The sequence below is a fragment of the Anguilla rostrata genome, chromosome 4, assembly GCF_018555375.3.
Source record: "Anguilla rostrata isolate EN2019 chromosome 4, ASM1855537v3, whole genome shotgun sequence".
Taxonomy (NCBI): Eukaryota; Metazoa; Chordata; class Actinopteri; order Anguilliformes; family Anguillidae; genus Anguilla; species Anguilla rostrata.
Window position 1 is genome coordinate 64,365,377 of NC_057936.1, and position 23,347 is coordinate 64,388,723.

General features: G+C 46.0%; 1 protein-coding gene across 2 annotated transcripts in view; it reads right to left on the reverse strand.

Moving 5' to 3' along the window:
• Positions 1–23,347, reverse strand: part of tns3.2 (tensin 3, tandem duplicate 2) — a 74,020-nt gene that overhangs the window by 47,594 nt on the left and 3,079 nt on the right. Inside the window, exons 2-12 of one of the 2 annotated variants that reach the window (XM_064333872.1) lie at positions 16,823–17,003; positions 16,184–16,234; positions 15,072–15,194; positions 12,813–12,877; positions 10,778–10,861; positions 9,443–9,555; positions 8,453–8,513; positions 8,145–8,220; positions 7,703–7,832; positions 5,640–5,705; positions 3,106–3,210 (exon numbers count right to left, since the gene is read on the reverse strand). In XM_064333872.1, the coding sequence (XP_064189942.1) occupies positions 3,106–3,210; positions 5,640–5,705; positions 7,703–7,832; positions 8,145–8,220; positions 8,453–8,513; positions 9,443–9,555; positions 10,778–10,861; positions 12,813–12,877; positions 15,072–15,194; positions 16,184–16,234; positions 16,823–16,972 (1,024 nt within the window). In that variant the 5' untranslated portion in view covers positions 16,973–17,003. Of the gene's footprint in view, positions 1–3,105; positions 3,211–5,639; positions 5,706–7,702; positions 7,833–8,144; positions 8,221–8,452; positions 8,514–9,442; positions 9,556–10,777; positions 10,862–12,812; positions 12,878–15,071; positions 15,195–16,183; positions 16,235–16,822; positions 17,104–23,347 lie in introns of both variants that reach the window. The other variant, XM_064333871.1, reaches the window with a different exon arrangement.

The following is a 23,347-nucleotide window of genomic DNA, read 5'->3' on the forward strand; positions in this document are numbered from 1 at the left end:
ACACTCACACAAACTTTGCCAGCGTTCCGGCACAGCTTTCAGCCAAAGCACCTTTTTTTTAAAACTCCTGGGCGACTCCCAAGGATGTGCAAGACTGTCTATGTTTTGTAAAGATCTTATCGGTGCCTGCAGCTGAAAGTATTTCAGACATGAGCACGATCCCGGACTGTTCGCCACAGTATCATCCTTTCTGGCTCTGTGCTACACACCTAGGTGTTCCGTGCGGAATTGTGAGTGGGGGGGGGGGGGGGGTTTGTGCAACAGCGACACCAGCTGTCTGCGTTTTTGGGGTTTCCTTTGGGTAGGGGGTCATCGGCAGCTGTACAGACACAAGCCCCAGAGGAGGGGAGGGGGACTCCTTGATATAAGCTGACAGAACCACACAGGCAGTCACCCCCCCCCCACCCACTCCTACACAGACCCTTAGCCGTGCCCATCTATCAATGAGAGCACCACGTCTCCCAGCAACTGAGCACACCCCTTACTTCCTGTTGTCATATCGCCATCTGTCTGTTCGTCTGACGGACTCATAAACCGCAAACCTGTGCGTCGCCACAAATTGAACTGCGGACCTCCTCTGATCTGTGCCGCTTTAAAAACAACACTCTGGAATATTCCGGAATGTTTCCGGAATGTGTCCTAGAGCCGCTTTTTATGGGAGCGGTTTCTATAAGACATTTTGACATGCACGGCCTGCCACGATCCGTCTCTTAACAGAAGTTTAATGGGACATTCTAATGCATGACATATTACTGACTAGCTGAAGGGCTAGCAACAGCCGCGCTCCGGAAAACTATCTCGACAGGGTAAGGGAAAACAAAGCCAGGCTGATCATACTTTGTTAGCACTCAGGGGTGGTCACAGCTGCCTCCAGGTACATCTGCGAACATGGGGACAGATTGGGAGGGGGAAACTAACAGGGACGAATGAGACAGTCACTGCCACAGCACTGCATTAAAAACATTAACCCTCACGCCATTCCTCTCTCAGACTATTTCCAGGCACCTGTGGATTCGCCAACCTATCTTTGCTGTTTTTGTCGTCAACAAATATTTGTTTTTTTTTTCCTTTTCTGAATTTCCTTAATTTCCGGGACTACTGGGTTCACTGTATGGTGTAAGAAATGAAACGATGCAAAGATCAGTATAAACGTACTCAAAGTTAAGGGAAAAAAAAAATATTGTCATATGAAAACGAGCAAAATAGAAAGAGCTAAATTATCGTTTTTCTTGATCGGACTCTGTTCCTTTTACTGCCGCATAGTGCTGCCGTTGTCCTTCCTGGTTAGTTGACACTGCACGGTCTCCCCCACAATGGGCTAATTGACTTGTCCCTGGAGGAAGCAGACGTGCCCCGTTGATTACCAAGTAAGTACCCGCAGAATTCCAAAAGAACCGGCCAACCGTCTCCCACAAACGTAATGTTTACACGCGAAACTTATAAACTATAAATACCCCCGAGAGCTTTGAAGTCTAAGAACCCCCCAAAAAAAAAAATCCGGGCCAAAAAAAGACTTGCACAAACAATTCGGTGATTGCCTTTTTTTTTTTCTTGTTGGTCAAGAGGCTTAGCGTCAATCCCCCCCCCCCCTTTTTTTTTGGGTGGCTGTGCTCCTGTTCTGCAGCAAAAACACTCCCCAGGATTTAGAAGCCCCAAATAAACATTACACACACTACAGCACAGCCGAAGTCCAAGGCTTGCTGGTGAATTTTTTTCAAATTTATTTTCAGTTTCTATCTTGGTGAAGTGAACAACTGAGAGGGACAGAGAACGCTGGACGAGGGGTACAGAGCTGGACCAGAGGGGGTGCAGGGGGGGTGTGGGGGGAGGTCTTTTGGGTGCAGGGGGCATTGGGGGAGGTATTCGGGGTGCAGGACAGTGTAGGAGAAGGTATTGGTAGGGGGTAGGAGGTCTTGGGTGCAGGGCATAGATGGAGGTATTTGGGGTGCAGGAGGGTGTAGGGGGAGGTATTTGGGTTGAGAGGATCGCACGACTTTGCCAGATGCTCCAAATACTGTGTAACTCTGAGACCCCGAGCATCATGGGTACCCACATACCCTGAGAAGGGGGGTATGGGAAGAGGAACACCCACACGCTTCAATAAAATGCACACCCCCCCCCCCCCCAGGCATCACAGATCTATGTTTCCCACACAGGGTTTGTTTGCCCAGTAATAAGCCACTGTCACTTCATCACAAGACCATAAACACAGCCAACCGTGTGCCAGTATAATAACAGCTGGCCATGTGTGTGGTGGTATGCGTGCTTGTGCGTGTCCGTGCTTGTGTGTGTTTGCTGGTATGTGCATGTATATATGCACGTGTGAGCACAGGCGCATATGTGTGTATTTGGATGTGCGTATGTATGTGTGTGTGTGTGTGCGTGTGCATATGCGTGTGTCTGTTTTGTGTATAATAATTTACTCCAGCTATGCTGACTCCAGCAGTGACAGCATGTCTGCACAAGAGAAGCCTCGATGAACAAACTCAGCTACCAAAACAACACAGTCTCTGTGTTTTACACACGGTACACCCAAGCAGCCAGAGGAGTACCAGGCTGCCATACACACACACACACACGATATAGTGCAGGATAAAATTGAAAGTAAAAAAAAAGAAAACGGTTGTGTTTTTCAGGCTAAGCTCTTGATAATTAAACTGACAACGATCGCCTAGGCAACAATTAACAGTAGCCACATGCAGCTATCAGTAAAATGCTAATGTTGTGGAAACATCAGCACCTCCTAACCTAACGGATAGGCAATTTACTGTTAATTTGGGCCAAATTACTGTTGGATCCTATGGGAAATTACCCTGCCCTTTACAAAATGCATCAGGCAAAAAAAGAACTTTTTTTTTTCAATTAGCAGTCAAACAGATTATTTACAAAAATTAGGCTTTGACTAAAATTAACTTTGGGTTTGTATTTTCAATCACAGACAAGGTTGCCAGATTAAAAAAAATCCTCTTCAGTGAACCCACGAGTCTCCTACGGCACAGTGTCCCCATCCCCAACACTGGCACAATGGTTTTTTCTACTTGGTCCGAAAGCAAGGACTGCCCCCTACAGGCCGGGGTGATCGGTGACGGGCGGCCGGCGCAGTACCTTCTGCTTCGGAGGGGACGGTCTCGTAGGAGTCCCATCGGATCAGCGGGTCGGCGGTGTTGTAGTCCACGGTTACGTCCGGCCCGTTCTGCCAGCGGTCGCAGCCTTGGGGCGGAGCCAAACGCACGAGGGGGTCAACACAGAGGCCCTCGCACCCCTCACGCACCCTTCACGCGCACCACAACAGGGCTGCCCAGCCCTGCTCCTGGAGATCTACCATCCTGGAGCCTTTCATTTCAGCCCTAGTCTGGGCGCACCTGATTCTACTCATTAGCAGCTCGACCAGGTCTCTAGCTGTTAAATGAGGTGCGCTTCGTTAGGGTTGAAATGAGAACCGAACAGGACGGTAGATCTCCAGGAGCAGGGTTGGGCAGCCCTGCTCTAGCTGTTAAATGAGGTGCACTTCGTTAGGGTTGAGTTTAAAACCGAACAGGACGGTAGATCTCCAGGAGCAGGGTTGGGCAGCCCTGCTCTAGCTGTTAAATGAGGTGCGCTTCGTTAGGGTTGAGTTTAAAACCGACAGGACGGTAGATTTCAAACAGGGTTTGGCAGTCCTGCACTACACTGTGCTACACTAGTGCCTGTATGAAATAATAAAGCAAAGTGAACTCTGCGTATAGGTCATTGTTACAGAACATGACTGAGAAATGAGACAAAGTATAAAAATACCCAAGAAGATTATGAGTATAGGCTGCATTTGAACTTCATTGAACTTTCACTAGTATAATCACAAATTGGCCATATAATGATAAGACAACATTTATTATGTGACCTATAGTGACTCTGAAGTACATGACCTTCATTATAAGAGTATGAGCTCGAAATGACCTTTCCCATCAGATAAGCACACCGTTTTACCACTTTTCATTGGCTCACTGGGCATCTTCGGTTAATTCACTGGGTGATTTAAGGGCTGTGCAATTTTCCATGGTTTAAATATTAGTTACACCCCTGAGACTTACTCACTAAATGGGACACAACATGACAGGACAAATATAACCTCACCAGTTCCCTCCCCATTGCAACAGGGCAGTGTAGTCTGTGGTGCTGACTTATTTTGGCATAGAACACAAAATTTAATTTACATGAGGTTCGCATTAAACGCCGCATTTAAAAATGTACCCAGTATTTTATCATCGCCAGGGCAAAATAAATGAATCCAGTATTCATGCCAACAACCAGCATCGTTAGCTCTGCTGTGAGAACCCCATTCATTAAGGTAGTAGGAGTTAATTAGTGTAATAAAAGTGGACAAGGCTAGTTTCTCTTGAGTGTTTTTCCCCCCTTCGTACGGTATCTTAAAATCTGCATTCCAGCCTGATTGGTGCGTACGAACAGGACTTTATTTCTTCCTCTTGAGCAACGCTGGTGAGCCTTCCTCCTGCTTTACTCTCTCAACCCCTCTCCTGGCGGAACTGGGTTAAAACACCTCACAGGTGAATTTACCTCTCCGTCGCCACAGAAGGTAGCGATTGAAGCGAGGAGTCTACTTCTCTTTCTGCACGTGTTTTCCGGTGTTTACATTTTGATGGAGCAGTTAACTGAACAGTAATCTTTTTTTCAGATGTTGACTCGATTACTAGCTTCACATTCTTTGTCATATAGGCTGAGCATGCTTTTTCTCACATATTTCCCTTGCTGGTTTTGTACATCCATTTAAATAAATATACTTCAAGTCTTATAATGGCAGAAATACATTGCATTTTTGTATCCGCCCATTAAAGTTAGTTGCACGAGTCTCAATGAAGCTTATATCTGATATCCAGCTTATCCTTTATCCTAGGCAGTAACATACACATGGAACACCTCATTGGTCACAGTCAGTAAAGCTAATGTCTTAACTTACTAGTTTGAGGGAATCAAATAAAAGGAAATTAATTCACAGAAATACCTGCCTTGGTTACTCGTCCGACAGAATTTTCAGGAAACACCTACACCTGTTACCGAGAGCTAGCAGCAGACACTAATGACATAAATACGAAATTACAATCAGTGATGAATTAATGGCTCGATACAGAGCACCTAGCTGAGACACAGGAAAGCTTTGTGTGTCCCAAGTACACGGTTTGGGAAAACCCTGCGTTTGAGATAACCCTGTGTTTGAGTACTGGACTCTGCACCCGAACACTGTGGGTCTGGGTTTCAGGAAGGAAGACATTGCTATTGCATACTAAAGCCTTAAAGGATTCAATAAAAGCAATTCGATTCAGGGGCACGTCTAATCCTGCTGAACTGAAAGCACTGTTTTACGCCTGCCAACTACACCACAGTACTGGTGGTACCATTTTAAAAAAAGAAAAGAATAGAAGTCATGAAATTCGTATGGTGTTGAGTCTGTTCGCTGAACATTCCATTTTCAGTAGTCACAGGGTCGTGCGACGGTGACTAATCCCCACTCTCCTCGTGATTGATCTGAGCGGTGATGAGTCTGAGTCTGATCTGCGTCTGGGGGTTCTGCCTGACTGGCAGAGGAGAATGGCGTGGAGGAGGAAGAGAGAGAGAGAGAGAGAGAAGGGCGCTGGTCCAGGGCTTACCTTGTATCTTCTCCGGACTTTCCGAAAACACCAGCTCCACTTTCCCGTAATCCAAAAATCTGGGATCTGGGAACGTCAAAACAAAAAAAAAAAAGAAAAGATGTCAAAATTTAGGGGGGATGGTAGGAAAACAACTGAAATGAAGAAGCACAAACGAAAACCCGCAGGCGTTTCAAAATGTCCTGTGGCAAAAAAACTGAAGAAATGCTCAAAGCCCGAGTTCAGTCATAAGGACACTTATGCTGGTAAATATAATCTTCTTTTTTTTCCGTCAAACTCAGAAGCGCAGCGCCACAGACGTCAGGACACGAAGGAGAAAGCGACGAGCTTCAGCCCAGTTTTCCAGAGCCTCGGTCTGCCTCCGTCGGGCACTGAAGCCGCTGAATACGCCTGCCTGGCACGGGCGCCCTGCCACTCTCAAACCCCGCACGACCCCGGGAGCCTGTCGCCCGTCCTGTTTGCTCAGCGGTCCCCTTTAAGCCCAGATAAAACATCGCACGCCTCTGTTTAATATTTACTGCAGCAGCAGGGGCTGAAAAAAATGTTAACAGCCCCAGTGAATCCAATAACAGAAATGCAGAACTCTGACATTAAAAAACCGAGCGTTTTTTATTTTTTATTTCCCCCCCCCCCCCACACCGCCGCTGTAAAAGTCTCTCTAACCTTTTCCGGTGTTTGCTGATACACATTAACGCTCTGGTGTCTGGGACATGCCGGCTCTCTCTCTTCCAGCCAGCACATGCTCGGCCGCCCGGTTCATTTAAGGTACACGCTGTCCAAGGTCGTGTAAACAACGCGGCTGAGGGCCCGGGCACAGGGTGAAAACAGGAAGTTAGGAAGGCGCGGTCTGGGTTCCACACCCCCTAAAAATGCGGGGCGACATAGCTCAGGAGGTAAGAGCGGTTTGTCTGGCAGTCGGAGGGTTTCCGGTTCGATCCCCTGCCCTGGGCGTGTCGAAGTGTCCCCGAGCAAGACACCTAACCCCTAATTGCTCCCAACAAGCTGATTGGTACCTTGCATGGCAGCCTTTCACCATGGGTGTGTGAGTGTGTGTGTGTGAATGGGTGAATGAGAGGCATCAATTGTACAGTGCCGTGCGACAGAGAGGCATCAATTGTACAGTGCTTTGGAAAAAAGCGCTACATAAATGCAGTGCATTTGCCATTTAAACCACTCCCTTTCTTTGGAAGCAGTGGATGTTCTGTGGCAATGTGAACTTTGAACCATGCAACAAAAAAAATGCACAGAACGAATTAACCACAGGTGGAAACCCAGGTTCAGAAAGTAAAAGTTCTCCCCGATATTTTGTTCCAATCACCTAGGAAATGTTAATTAGCACAATTCTTCAGCCCGGAGGTAGTAGTCAGAAATTAACTGGTGAAATCAGCTGGGCTGAGTTCCCGGGTAGAAAAACCACACGGAGGGACTTTTATTTTCTGACCCTTGGACTTCCCACCTCTGGCATTAACTCGGCGTTGGAAGAGAACAGCACAGTGAAGCACGTCTCCACCGCAGTCTGCGCCATTCAAACGGCGCCGCTCACTTGCTAACGACCCCCCATTAGCACCCTGTTCACAGCCTCTGAATTTGAAAGCGGACGGCCCAGCTATGAGAGTGGGTGTGAAAGTGCAGCGATTAGCATGCGGCTAAGCCTGCTCACCTGCAGCTCGCTTCAGGGCTACTGGTAAAATGTTAAAACCATTAAAGATACTTCAGGACTACTATTGGTTTCTGGGTTACTGGATTTATACCCACATGCGCATAATCCTAGCGGCCTCTCAGCTGCGTTAATGCGCATCGATTTCCTCCAAGTCATCCCCCCTTCGCTATGACAAAGGCGAAAAGCAGCTTAAAAAACGCAGCAGAAGCCGAGCTCGAGGATGAACAGCACACAAAAAGATCAGTTCATGTTATAACGTGACGTGTGTCAAGCACAAAACAGCCGCTGTGTGATGCCACCGCCCCCCCCCCCTTCCCCCTTGACCCCGCCCTTCCACCTTCGATTTTTTTGGAAGGAGTTTTGAGATCCAAAGTTCAAAGGGACCGCAGGAACGGTGGCGTACCGCTGTTGGCGTGCTCAAGGTCGCTCTTCTGGAAGACGAGGCTGCGGCCCTGGACCGCGCCCGTGTGAAACTGGAGACGGAACACCGCCTCCCGGCTGGGCACACGCACGTCTCTATGGTAACACTTAATCTGGGATGGAGACAATGCAGTTTGATAAATAGCACGGAAAACATGCAATGACCTCACTTTACGCACACACACATGCACACACACACATGCACGCACACATACTCTCGTGCACACACACACACACACACACACAAACACAAACACACACACACTCGCACACACACACACACACACACACACACACACAAACAGACACCTCAGCTTGAGTGAGTGCTCAGATGCCAGGGAAGAGCAAACACATTCTGGCTCAGGTGTCTATTTAAAAAGAGGGGTGTTGAGCTATAGATGTCCTCTGTCATTTCATATACTTACCATAATGTCTCCTTTCAGCATCTGGGCTGGCTCCAGGGCCATGCAAACTCTGCTTTTATGTCCCGGTCCAATGTGGCTGTGTTTGAGAAACACACACACACACACACACACACGCACAGACGCACATACGCACATGCACACACAGGCACATAGATACACACACACAGATACGCACACGCACGCACACACACGCCACAGAGAAGATACACAAATCACAAACAACTCTAATAGAAGAATCACATTACTGTAAAATACATAAAATTGTGATACATTAAGATTCCATTTGCGTAATGAATTAAACTGCTTACTAAATTCCTGATGTGTAAACGGCCTGCATGGCCTGGTAGACTTTCAGATACAGCTGACAGACTGTGAACAAAGACAACATTGAAGCATTTCCATGAGACAAGTAGACCATAAGACAGAGAAAAAGAACCCTTTTTTTATGCAATCACACACTCACTCACTCACTCACTCACTCACTCACACACGTACTCTCTCTCTCGCTCGCTCGCTCCCTCGCTCACTCGCTCTGTCGATGGCACATTGACCTCCCGATGCAGCAAAGCCTGCCCTCCACCGAAATTCTGCACGTTCATGAGAAAAGGGGAGTGGCTCTCCACTCCATTATTGCTTTAATACCCCTCTCAGGGGCAGATGTGGTCATCAGCCTCGCCCCCCTGGAGGATGATTAAATGGAATTTTTTCACCCCTCTGTGGAGCTGTGCTTACGTGGGAGGGGACGGATCCAGGTAGTCTGACACCGCACGGGTCTACGGCTTACAGGTGAATCACCTGGACACCTGCGGGTCCTTAGAGACCCTGCTGGGAAGCTGCTGCCGTTTTTATGACCTCGAGTAACGTGAGGCAGGCCCCTTTCAACTGCCGGTGGAAAAATCCCATTGTGTCAAAAATGGGAACGTGGCCCAGATCATCGTGTGGATAGACACGTCCACTGAGAACATGGCTCAAAAACGCACCAATTGCAACGTGTCATCCTCTCGGACAGACATCGGTCTGGCCAATATCTGCCTCGGCGATGCATTTCACATCGCATGTGTAATAGTGACACACAGGTGAGCTGTGATGACCCGACGTGATTCAGGTGAAGAAGGCAAAAAAAAATCTGGATAATCACAACTTCGAGAAACATAATAAAAAAATTAAAAAATACTTCCCAACTGAAGAGATTCACAAAATACAACCACACTGAATTACCTAGCTTCCCTTTACGGGCTAATATGAAAAGGTAAATGTGACCGTGTGGCATGCAGGGGTGTTTGATGAGAATTATTCACCTCCGTTGCTGTCAAAATTGGGCACTGCATGCAGGACGACGTAGTGCAGGAAGAGAGGGGAGGGATTCATCTTCATAGCTCCAGTCAGAAGGCTGTGGAGGATCCACACATACCTGAAACACATCCAAGGTTTTTAAGAACATTTTTGGGGGTACTGCTAATGGAGAAAACAGCCCTGAAAATGGCCGCATTCTGTCACTCACTCGCGCGCCAAGCAGCCTCCCGCCAGAGTGATGGCAGTAACAACATTCCACCACTAGAGGGAGAACCTTCCAGCAGAGCACTGGCAGCTCTACCGATACCATACGACTCTATTTACCATAATATAAATACTTATTACAGCACTAGAATGAAACAGAATAAATCTATATGTATTTGAAAGGAAAAAAACTAATATTTCGTCACACTTTCTCACAAATGCTGCTGCAAATTTTTTTAAATGACATCAGCCAGTAAGATATATGAATAACCTCGCCTATACAAGTAAAGAAAGCAGTCAGTAAAAATATTTAGCAACATAAAAAAAATTTATAATAATGAACAATGGCTCATAATATGTTTCTAAGCGTGCCAACAGTGCGTGGCATGTTCGATAAGGGGGCGAGTCATCTTGTGACTCGAGCTGGAGATTGAACAGTAAAATGGTGGCCTGAAGGTGTCCCAAACCACAGGGGGTCAAACGGGTTATTGACCTCACGCCCAAATCGGAGTCGCACGGGGAGGGACAGATCATCGGGGCCGGTGCCGTGATGATTTAGGGGTGACCACTGAACCCCCCAGGGTCCTGACCACTGACCTGTCCTTCAACACCCCTGATGACTGGCTACAGGAACCAACCAGCCCCTAATCTTTCCCAAAACAGACCATTCAGGATTTATTTTGTCCAGAGCAATGCTTGTGTTTCAACAAGCGTGCTTTTCTGAGCACTGTCATCCACACGCACGGGCACTCATAAATATGTCTGCACATAATTTGCATAGACTGCTTTGTTGCTGCTTTCGGTTGTGTTGATCAGATTAACCTACAGGGTCCAAGTTAAACTATATGGTCTCTCCCTGCACTTGGAACTGTACTTCCCTCTAGGGTTTTCAAAACACTTGTTCCTGGTTATGGTTATACACTTGCTCTGGATAAGAGCGTCTGCCAAATGCCTGTAATGTAATGTAATATATGACTATATATATTATATATAAGAAAGAGCGAGACAGAAAGATACTGATATAAATGAGTTATATGAGTCGGAAACATTTAAAAAGTAAAAGTTGTAGCGTGCCCTACGGGTGATATTCAGCCCGATATCGGAAACACTGATAAGAGAGAGCGAGCTCCCCTTACCGCTTCTGTGATGGCGTCATTATACCGGAAACTTTGTCGTCGTAGAACTTCCTCATGGCGAAACGGTCAAGGGCCTGATCCGCACTGTGGGGGGGGTTGGGGGGGAGGCGGGGGGGTTATGGTTAAAAATCACTGACAGGTACACGCTGTAGAGGCGATGCATAAGGGGGCACATGTACTGTACCCGGCAGAAGAAAAGTTTTCATTTGTTTCTGATATAATACATGTGCCTTGAAAATATTACTTGTTTTATTTTAACTGATGTCCCTGGTAGTATAGGTTTCAGCACAGCAGAATATATGGTTCTCACGAGGACATCTGTGCCCTACAGGGGACAACAATGAATTGCGGGCTCTGAAGAGGATAAGGGCCAGGGAGTTAGAAAGCCTTTAAGTCCACCTGAGCTGGCTTTATATCACAGCAATGTTAGAGACTATGTGAGCATGCATACACACACACAAGCTCACAAACAAACACAAACACACACACATAGGAAAGGAGGAATGTCTGAAATGTAAGCAGTGGGGGGGAGGGGGTAGCAACAGGATAAACAAACAAAACTTAAGGCAAACACTGGGTGCTGAGAGTACCCACAATGCAACAGAAATAAACTGACGCAAAGAAAATAAAACCTTGCTTTCTTGCAACAGCTTTTTCTTCTTGACTCACTGTGATCTTTCCCATAATCCCTCATACACACATAACACAGGGCAGCCAATCCCCGCATCTGCTGCCAGTGACAACCTCATCAGCCATTTGGTCACATGTCACATGTGGACATCCTGGCACTTTGCCACACATGCGCATAAAATAGGTGCAAAAATAAAATATAAATGCCCAAAAAAAAGAAAGTCACCCAGTTTTTCGGGTCTCGGATTGAGGGTCGGGGGGGGGGGGGAGTTCTGCCGTAATGAACATTGTGGGCGTTGATTAATAGCTGGTATACTGCTACACCAGGCTGTGGCAGGAATGCTGCTTGAAGACCTTTAACACGCAGACAGTCACAGCGTGCGTTTTCCCTGTATGAGATTCCCATGGCAACACAATCCGGTCCAAGCAATGCCAGCTAAGTTCAAAGTCCCCCTCAATCACCTCTCCCGAGCTTAACTTCACAGAGACTGCCAGCCGCTTTCCATTTCACATTTCTGAACATCTAATAACTTTGTGTGCCATTCGCTTCCTGTCCTGCTGAGCAGAGGTCTGACTTCAAGGCCAGATTTAATTATTTTACAAGGTAATTCATAAATCCACTGATATATTATATTATATTATATTATATTATATTATATTATATTATATTATGAGCTAACAATGTTCTCTGAGCTTAAGATATTTCAGGAGTTATGTTTCACTTTCAATTACTCTTCTCACGCAACTCAGTGAGCAAAAGCTGTACTCGAGACACCTAGATGGGTGAACTGAGCGACGTTTTGACATAAACAGGCTTAAGCCCAATATAACACAGGGTTTATCCAGACATACTGTGGACTCGCTGCATCCTAGTCGGCTGAAAACCTTTCGCTTTTCAACCAAACGGAGCCGGGTTTTCACCAGAATGCCTGTTCCACCGACTTTTCACCGCAAAAATGTTCACTAGGAAGCTGTACTGGATGACCAGAAGTAATTTTATATGAAATATATTATTTGAAATTTATTTGAAATACATTAATATACTTTGGTCTTTTCTCTCTGCTCCTCTGCTTTACTAACGTAATACCTCCAGATAATCAATAACTGGGAATAGGACAGTACCTGATATCACTCATAACAGATAACCGATTCAACAGCTATCAATCACCGATGTAGATCTGCTGACACAGACGCACTGTATACAACAACAATCTGACTTATTTCGCTATAACGTTTGTAGCTTCTGCTAATTTCTCGTTGTTTTCCCTAGACTGGATTTTATAATAGAAAACATTTTTTTAAAATTCCCATTTAAACAGTAAACAAAAACCAAGCAGGAAACAAAAAAAAACCCAAAAGAAACAGCAGAGGTACATTGTGGAAGGAGTGTTTGGCTGAGGATCACCTGGCTGAGATGTTGGTGAAGTGCACGTAGGAGGAGATGATCACTCCGATCCGGCCTTTTCCACCCTGAAAGAATAAGGGATGAGAGGCGAGGCTAAATTAAAACGATGTAACGTGCATTAGACAGGCGCTCCTACGCAGAGTAACTACACACGCAGCTCTCATTTTAACAGTGTCCATGTTACAGAGCTGGATGTATACCGAAGCAATTCAGGGGACTAAGCTAACGACCTGTGAGGGTACAAGAACAGGTCCTTAACCGTTACACTACACTTGGGGCGTTCAACCAGCTTCCATCCATCCAGAGACACCCCACCCAAGGCTCAAAAAAAAGGTTTCATAAAAGACTGTAGAATGAGGATTTGTGAGTACCATTTCAGACCCTGCACCCCCCCTCCTAAAAACCCAGGTACTGCACGACCACCCCAGTGAGACACAGTATCATAATAAATGACAGAAAAAGTTTTTTTCTTTCAAGAATGGGAGAAGGTGATTGGATGGTGCCAACATAACATGTTTCTCCATAACTAAAACTGTTCAGGAACTGAACTGTGTGCAGAGTTAATGTGCAGCAAATTTTATAGAGAACTGTCCTTCTCCTAACAGAGAGCATTTTTTGTGCTCTCAAAGGGCAGGTCAACCAGTGCTGGTTAAACAGTGTTTGTTTATTCTTAAGTGTCAATATAATAACATTGCCGTTTGCTTGAGCCAAAGTGACTATGTTGCTGTTTTGTTTACCTTTCTGTGTTCCTTGCCTATCAACCATGGGGCTGTAAATTATATATAGTACATATTGGCCTGCATATCAGCACTGATAAACTAATGGAATGTGTTTACTGACATAAATTTTGTTTTCGTCAATAACTGATGTTGCCTGGTTACGACTCCAGCCTTCCTGCCACCCTTGGTGGACCGGGCTGGGGTGGGGGGTGGGGGGTGGGGGGGGGGGGTTAAGCTGGAGTTAGTGATTGCGGGCCCAGATGGATGAAGCCTTAGGCCTAGCACCAGAGCCCTACAGGTTACAATCACATTATTTACAGCCCACTGGTCAAAAGGCATCGTTTTGAAAACCAGTAAAAAAGCCTATGAAAGACTATGAAAGGTGGCAGTTTAGCGTAATGTTGAGATACGTGAGCTCCCAGCTTCAAGGTTAAAGGTTTCCAGGTTGGGCACTGTCATTGAGCTCTTTAGCCAGGCACTTAAACTGAATTACTCAAGTAAATATTCAGTTCTATAAATTATGTGATAAATAACATAAAATAAAAATCCTGCTAAATTCCTGAAATGTAGAGACAGGAACACCGAGTTCAAACCCTGATTTCAGCCACAATCCAAATCAAATACGTTTCCACACATATCAGCAAGCGTGACAACGCATAAAAGTAATCACAAGTCAAACACTGTTTCACACTTCCAGAGAACAAATTAAATGTTTGCACAGGTACTGGTAACTGCAGAGCTGGGAATACGTCTGTGAATTATTAAAGAAACAAAGCCCAGAATCAATCAGTTTTTCATTGGATAGAAAACAATCAGCGAACAATTTCCAAAAAACTAAATGTTGTGTAAAGAACGGCCTCCCAGATAAGTTACATATTAATGACACTGCTGTATTGTAGGTCTGAACCCAGGTCAAAGGGGAATTAAGCAGCAATGAAACCTGCTTTGCCCTTATGTTCCCCTGACAAATCTGAGCATGTGTTATTCAGTGTTTGTTCATTTCTTGCGTCAGTCCACTGGCTATCTCTGGACTTCCGAAGCAGTGTAGCAACAAGCGGTGAAGGTCATTCAGAGACTGTGCTGAACGAATTCCATGCAAATTCAATGTAATCTTCTAGTGGCCTGTGTTAAGTTTGTTAAAGTGTCTTTCACAACGTTGAGCCCAAAGTGCTTTGACAGAATGGCTGACAGAGCACTGTGATTGGACAGAATGGCTGTCAGAGCACTGTGATTGGACAGAATCGCTGTCAGAGCACTGTGATTGGACAGAATGCCTGATAAAGCACTGTGATTGGACAGAATGCCTGACAGAGCACTGTGATTGGACAGAATGGCTGTCAGAGCACTGTGATTGGACAGAATGGCTGTCAGAGCACTGCAATTGGACAGAATGCCTGACGGAGCACCGTGATTGGACAGAATGCCTTTAAGAGCACTGTGATAGGCCAGAATGCCTGACGGAGCACTGTGATTGGACAGAAGGCAGGCCCCAGGCTGCAAGGCACACGGTAGAGTGATGTCGGGGGTTTTGTGAACCCACCCTGCAGTGGATGACCACCACGTGCTGGGCGTTGGCGTTGAGCCAGTTCTCCATGGCCTTGCAGATGGTGCAGATCTTATCCAGCGGAGGGGCGTGAAGGTCGGGCCAGCCCATGTCCAGGGTCTGCAATGACACAGCAGCGCCCAATTCACACAGGCTAACAGAGCGGGGATAACACACAACCATCCGCCAGCTAAACGCACGCGCATGCACACACATGCACACACAAACACACACAAACACACACACACACACACAGACATGTGCCTGTATACCCGCACACACAGACAACAAGCACACGATCACATGCAAACACACACGCACACAAACAGGCAAGCACACATGCACACACACACACAGACATGTGCCTGTATACCCACACACACAGACAACAAGCACACAATCACATGCGCGCACACACAGACACACACACACATGCTTTTCCAGCCTTTAACTTAACACCAGACACTGTATGTTCTCAGGTTAGCTGAACATGCTACCTCAGTAGCAGTAGGCAGTGCTAACAGCACAGTGGTACTTAGCACTTCCTGCTACAGTATTGCCGACCCTGTGAGTGTTACTTATCCTTTTCTGTAGCAACCCTGCTTTTACTGACCTATTTGAGTGCACTTGTGCACTTTATTCCATAAGTTGCTCCGGATAAAAACCTATTCTAAATCCATGTTATACAATGTAATGTAATGCAGCAGGGAAACAGAGGGTTTACATTGTAAATATATCATGTTATAAAATCCTCACGTTTTACATAAGTCGATCCGTTCCCTGACTTTTCCATTTAGTGCCATACATGAAAAGTTCACGCGTAAGTTAATGGAAACACTGAATTCTAAGGATCGTGATATCAAAGGCAGATTACCGTATTACTAGATATTATCGCACGTTTCGTTTACCTTGTCTCCTGAACATTGTGTTCTTTCATTTATCTTTGAAGACCACATAACCACATTCAAGTAGAACACTTTTTTTTTGTCAGGTGTTTGCTACAGAAGGTCTACATTCCCCGCACGCACTGTACAGTGCCACACGTACTGTACGCTGTACACATTCCACCTAATGTTACGAAACATGAGTTTACAGAGAAGGGCAAATACCTTGGGATTCATCTTGGTGAGATCGTATCTCCTCTCTGACAGGTTAATGACCTGCGAGGTGGAAAGAGAAGGCAGTAACGATTAGGCCCCTCGTTTAAGAATTCCGCTCTTCGAGCTGCGAGACGTTCTGGGTCATGTGACATCTCTCCAGGCCGCGGGCCCGGCGTAAGGAACAGGACACAGAGCAGGTCGGTAGAGAACACCTGTCAACGACCTCACGGATTGCCACAAAGGTGTTCAAAGGTGAGCTTAGGAGATTAGTAAATTCTCACGCACACTTTCACAACCTGCTTCAACACACAGTCACCGGGGCTATTTGTCTGAACCTTACTGACTGTATAGTCGGATGAAAATCTCACCAATATTTCCAAAGCAGGGGTGTCTGTGTCCCTTTAAAGGTAAAGGTATCCGGAGGCAAAGCGGAGCAGTAATTTATAAATTCAAGACCATAATCTTTGTCACAATGAAAACAGTTCAGCAAAAGTAGCAAAAAGAAATCAGCAACAAAAAAAAGGTTTGTTTGTTAGCACTGGGGGAAAAAAAAGAAACACACATTTTTTTTAAAAAGTTCTAAACGTTTGATGAACCCGTATAAGGGTGTAAGGACACGCCCCTCAGGTGACCCTGGTATACGCTCACCAGGTAGTTGTCGGCATGCTTGGACCGGAGCATGCGCGTGACGTCCTGCAGGTTGTGCAGGTAGGTCCCCTCCGAGCAGCCCCGGGGGAAGGACACGGCGATGACGCGCTCCGTGACGTAGGTCAGGTCAAGTTCGTATCCCTCCTCCATCGCGGCATGTGTGGATCGGCTGCTCTGTGCGCTGCGGCGGGAGGGAAGGGGAGGCGCGTGTGTGGATCGGCTCCTCTGTGCGCTGCGGCGGGAGGGAAGGGGAGGCGCGTGTGGATCGGCTCCTCTGTGCGCTGCGGCGGGAGGGAAGGGGAGGCGCGTGTGTGGCGCTGCCGCTTGGTATTCAGGAATTCGGAATGGCTAGCCTTACTTCAAGAATAATAATAATAAACCTCATCATCCATCATCCTCATCCATTATTATTATTATTAGTAGTAGTAGTAGTAGTAGTAGTAGTACCAGTAGTAGTAGTAGCAGTAGTAAATATGTATTATTAATGATAGCCCTAATATAAATATTATTTAAAAAATATCACTGAATGTCAGGAAGGTGAGATGTATGTAAAGGAAGCATGAAAATGGCAGGAAGTGAAAGGCAGAAATGATGATACCAGTTTCCCAGAAGTACCCCTCTGTCAGGTGCCAGCATAAGCACAGTCCACAAAGGACACCCCCCCCCCCCCACCGCCACCCAAAAAAAAACCTCCCAATAACCCCAACAACTCCCCCTCTCTTCCACCCCCGACCCCACAATCTCCTGTCAGCCTGACTTCCTGTCAGCATCCACCCATCCCCCCCCCCCCCCGGCTCTTATCGGCACATCTGTTTTTCCAGCTAATTTGGGCGGGCGCTTTGGCACGCCTGCCCCGTGTGGGACATGTTTACCTACCCAACCGCTGGCTGGGCCACGGGCTAGTCATCACACAGTGTCCTTGAGCCCAGGGGCGTATGGGGGGGGGGGGAGGGGGGGGGATAGTGGGGTTAAGCACATCACATGCTGATCTGTCACCATGCCCTGAAGGTTGTTGGCCTGAAGGCAGGGCTGGGAGTGGTTTATGACACCTCCCCGCAAACACGGAAACAGTTTGTGTTCATATTTTCCCGCCGAACACCCGCCAGCCACGCGCAACGGTATGTGCTGGAGACGACAAAGGGCCACCGAAAGGAGTGCCCCCCACCCCCCTTCCTCCAAATTAAACATCTACAAAAGTTTTTTAATTATTTTTGCATTAATAAGGAAAAAAACAGGTGTGGTTAATATGAAAATTTTCAAATCAACAGAATCAAACATCAGGTCTATGTTAGTATTGTAGTAGTGCACACTAGTCTGGCCTACACCTCACATTTACTTTCTTCTCATCGAGCAGAGGAATAGATTGCCCTCCCTACTAGCTCAAATTATTATGATAAATTAAATGTTAAAATGTTGGAAGGAATATTAAATTACCAGACGTAAACAACCCACAGGTAGGTTATTCTCACTCTCTTTTTACTGTTGTTTCACCTTTTTATTATTATACGAAGAGGTAAACATCGTAAGAACGTCCCGCATTTCCATACATTTAAGCGCGTGAGAGGACGACGCTCCAAACCAACGCGCGAAATGGAGCGATCTTGCCTGTCATCCGATAAAATACATCAATCCGTAGACTTCATTGCGCAACCAACCAGCGTTTATTTTACTACGACTTTCTTTCATTAACTTTCCGTAATCCCGCAGTGTCCGAATGAGACCATTAATTAAATTGGACGCAGCCTTCAGGATCTGGTCAAATACCTTTAAACTGACTTTGAACTACAGGAGAGGGTAATAAGACTGCGATGTGGACAGAAGTGGATAATGACCTTACTTCACATCAGATGAATGGACTCAGTGTGAGCGGGTCGCCGCCGGTGCGAGTGGTTGGGTTCACGGAGAGAGTCACGCGGGTCCTTAGAGAATCAGGGAAGCGAGCACCCCGCCGGAGAGCTTACGATAATAAATATCCCTGACGCCGAATGGGAAGGAGGCGAGAGGTGCTGTCCACATTCGGTCACTTTCTAAGTAGTTTGGGGGGTGGAAAAAAACGACGGTATTGTTTTACTAAGGGCAGGGTTGTTTGAGTTCAAAATTAGCTGAAGCTTGCGATAATAATCAGACAAACGCAAGCATAGCCGATTTACTCATATTGCACTCACGTGAAAATACGTGTGACCGTGAGTACACAAAGGATTCGAAGTATTTACTGAGATAAAACAGGTAGTTCACCATATACACGTGCATTTAATCTGACGAAATTAAATATACATATAAAAATCTGTAAGGACCAGGCTGTTTGTGAAATAATAAATGTTCTGGAAGTCCCGCACCAATACATGTAAAATAATAATAATTAAAAAAAAGGTTAACGATTAACGTGAAACACAAAAGTTTCCAAACATCATTATTTATTTTTGTACCTCACAACACTATACTAGTTTATGTCCGGAATGATGGCGTTTGCATGTTGAATGACCATTCATCTGTTGCTATGGAAACTGCAGCCCCATGCAAATGGACATTGGTTACTTCTTATGTCGTTTGGATTAAAGTGAGCACAAAAAGTAACCAGTGTCCATACATGAAAACCACACTTAATTAACTGGAATTAATTGTCATTAATTGTGAAACAACTGCATTAATTGTGAAACAATTGCAGTTTACAATAGCAGTCTGTCCATTAGCACTGACCTGATAATATTATAAACAACTGCTATTTGTTTTGTTCACTGCAGTTGTTTCAAAATGAATGACACAGATTCCAGTTAAATTAGATTTTAATGTGCTTTTCATTTATTCATAGGGATCACTAGTGAACTCTAACACTAAAAAAAAGCTAAAATCTAAAAAAAAAGATTCTCAGCAAATGCATGATCCTGGAAAGCATTTTGTGAACTATGAGAATCGCCAATAACATCGGCATGACAACAGAACAGCATGGTTTAGCTCAATAAACCTCACTCAAGGCACAGGATGACATTGACACATCCTTGTCTCTTTTGCAATTTGTAGAGATATATAGATTTTCATGTTTTTAATGATCATTTGCATGTTAGTTTCTCACAGGCATAGATTAATTTGTGCTTCAAACTATGAATATGCTGCAAAGGTTTTTTTTTAACAGATTGATTAGAAATTCAGGAAAGTGGGGTGTTTCAAGCCTATTGAATGCATGATACTGAACTGTTGCAAGTTTCATTTTGCTTTTGACACAATTTGAGCAGCACTAGGGCTGGACTCCTGTGATCACCAGCTATCTAACGGAATTTGGAGTTTAAACGAGCAAAGCTGGTGCCCAAACCCCCAGAAATTAAACAGCACAGCTGAATTTAAATCAAAAACAAAAAACAAAAAACAAAAAAAAAAACATTCACTTTATCAAATATAAACTGCATCCTCAAAGTCCTTGATCAGCCTTGCTCTGGCATGCAATCGTGTTATCGCATTCTTTAGTGTTGTTTTTGTTTCGTTTTTATTTTGAATAGCATGGTCTTGTGGCAGTGGGGGGGGGGTGGGTAGGAGTAGGTATTTCTTCCTGCAGGGCAAGAACAAACAGTGGCTGATGAGGTGTTGGAGGCCCACACACGGCCGCCCCCCCTCCCCCCCTCCCCCCCCGCCCCCCGTCCCGTAACTGGAGGCTCACCCGTAAGCCCGCCCGACAAGCCGCGACAGGCCGGCGGGAAGATGCGGCAGATTAGAGCGCCTCAGCCGCCCTGCTCGCGGAACGCATCGCCCCGCCCCCCCTCCCTCCTCCCCGAGGACCGTGTTTTTGCGTAAACGTCGCCCCCGCCACCCCAGCTGCCACCGCCGTCGGCGCAGAGCCGAAAAAAATATGCATCGGAATCGTTCATAATGGCTGCATCTCTCCCGGAATGACACCCGTCGAAGCCCGCCTTGTAGGAGAGGCCTTCTCGACCGCCCCCCCCCGCCCCCCACCAACCCCCCCGCCGACGCCTTTTGGCCGCTGTCTGGGATAGGAAGGAGGGGCCAAACACTCCAGTGTCCACTACAAAAGTCTCACAGCTATGAATATGCGTTGAGGAGTGTTAACGCACCTTGGGTTGTGAGGTCGGTGCAGCATAACTGTTAGGGAAGTGGCTTTGGAACCCTAATGTTGTTGGTTCAATGCCCAGGTGAAGCACCGGGGCAATTAACCTTGAGCATGGTACTTAGCGTGAATTGCTTCAGTACATATCCTACTGCACACATGGAATTAAGAGGAACGTCTGCTGAGTAAGTCATTCTGGATGAGAGCGTCCACATGCTTAATTGACCGTACACGTCTAGCCATTTTTATGAGAGTCATCCCCAGCATAGCACACGACGTCTACCACAAACAGCACACAGACACACATACAAACACACACACAGACAAGCACAAACACACACACAGACACACACAAACACACACACACACGCACAAATGCGTGCACACACACGCACACACCTCACAGACACGTTAAATAATGCAACATTCCCATCAGTGGCAGCCATCAGAGAGGCAGTGAAGCAGGGGGGCACGGGTACGTTATCAGGCTAAGGAACATTTAATGTGTTTTGACAGCTGCAGGTGAGACTTCACTGTGGTATTTTACGCTGAATTGCTGGTACAAGCCAACCTTGGATTCTTTGGTGCTTTCAAAGATTCAGGAAACACAAAGCTTTCTTACCGTTAAATACAGACCTTCAATTCTGCCTTACGTCAGTTACCACTCGTTAGAGATTCAAGACATTGTTTTAGGAATGTCATAATTAAAACCATGACTTCCACCTTCCATCTATCTTTTACTCTCAGAAGGTAAGATAAAATTTATTTCCCAGGTTAAGACTGTCTTAAGTCTTACCAGAGAGGAAAAGAGGGGAGTAAGAACCTGACGAAACGGCTTACGAAGGTGGAGAGGAGGTCATACGCCTTCACAAAAACACGTAAGACCAGATATTGCAACAGCCGTCTGCACGTGCAACCACGGTGACAAGATGGGGGAAAAAAAAAGGAAAAAAAAAAACTGCGGTTAGAATCAAAACAAGAGACTAGAGTGTATCAAAGCCGGACGCTGAAAACAGATGAGAAACTCAGTTTGCACTACGAACCGCACACCCAGGTTCGGGGAAGCTCGGCCGCACGGTGCGCGCGCGAGCGCGAGCGCAAGCCAAACACGGCTTCCGAAATTAAAAGGCGAGATAATGGCAGTTGGCCGTTTGATCCTTTTAAAAGCAGTTAAGAGGCAAAACCGCCGTCGAGGAAACGCGCGGCGATGCAGACGAGACACACCTGCGGGGGCCGCTTTGAACTTCAGTATTACTCAGATTAATACCGCCCCGCTCGCGCGCGCACACTCACTTCAGGCAGGATCTCCTGCGGGGTTTCTGAGCTCACCAAGAGAAGGTAACAGAAGCGGCTCATTCTCCCTCTTTTTGCCCGGCAACGTCGCCATGACATTTACTGGGCTCCGGACTCCTTTAGAAATGTCTTCGCATAAAGGACCAGACGAGAAAGGCAAACTCTCTTCTTTTTCCATGAGATGGGCCGTTTTCACCCCCTCTGTCACTTGAACTGAATTGCGAATTGTTACAAGTTCCGAGTGTTTAGGTCATAGGATTATACCAGGACCACATGTGCTTTTCAAATGAAAAAAAAAAATGGCATACAAATATTTCAGAAATCACAGATACAGACATGGGTGACATGATATATTTACGGATAAAATGCAGGAAAAGTTATATATCTTCTATCCAAATTCTAAAGTGAAATTGCCAGAAAAATGCACTTCAACCACCTATTAGATTTTTTATTAAATTAGTATGGCATATTTAACCCTGTCTGTTCATTTTAGGTACAGCAAATTCGGTCAATCATACATGGGGGTTTGAAATACATGAATAACCATTTCATTTAAAATGTGATTCACTAATTAGGCCAGTGAAGAATTTTGCAATAAAAAATAATTTTAAGTATTTTTCCTAGATTTTCAAACTTTAAAAAGGGTCAATTTGACCCGCAACATAACAGGAGGGTTAAGAAGTATATACTTCAAGACCATTATACAATATAACGTGTCATTGTCAGCTGAATAAATGCATCAGAAATTAAGTGATTTATTAATTTGATTCTGGTATTGTTCTTTTTGCAAAAAAAAAAAATTCTTAGAAACTCCCCTCTTAACCCAGATTATACCTTTCTGCGAAAGCGTCCAACAATGTTATGTGACTATAAAGGGAAACACTTTCCTTGTGGCTTTATAGGCAGGGTGGGGGGGGAGGGGGGGGGGTGCTGGGGGTGTGATTTAGCAGCGGGCCGCTCTTTTGGATTTAGGGAGATGATCACCGAGCCCGTTTGAAATCCCAGCCAGGGCTCAGTCTGCGGTTTGCCCACACACCTCCACAAGCTGCCTGCGATTCAGGTCATGCCCCAGACAGCGCACACGTGCGTGCCTCCCCCGCCCCCCCCAAAACCCCACCCAGGGCGATGCGCATGCACGCGAGGGAGACTGTCTGTGGGTGCGTGACCCCGTCCCGCCC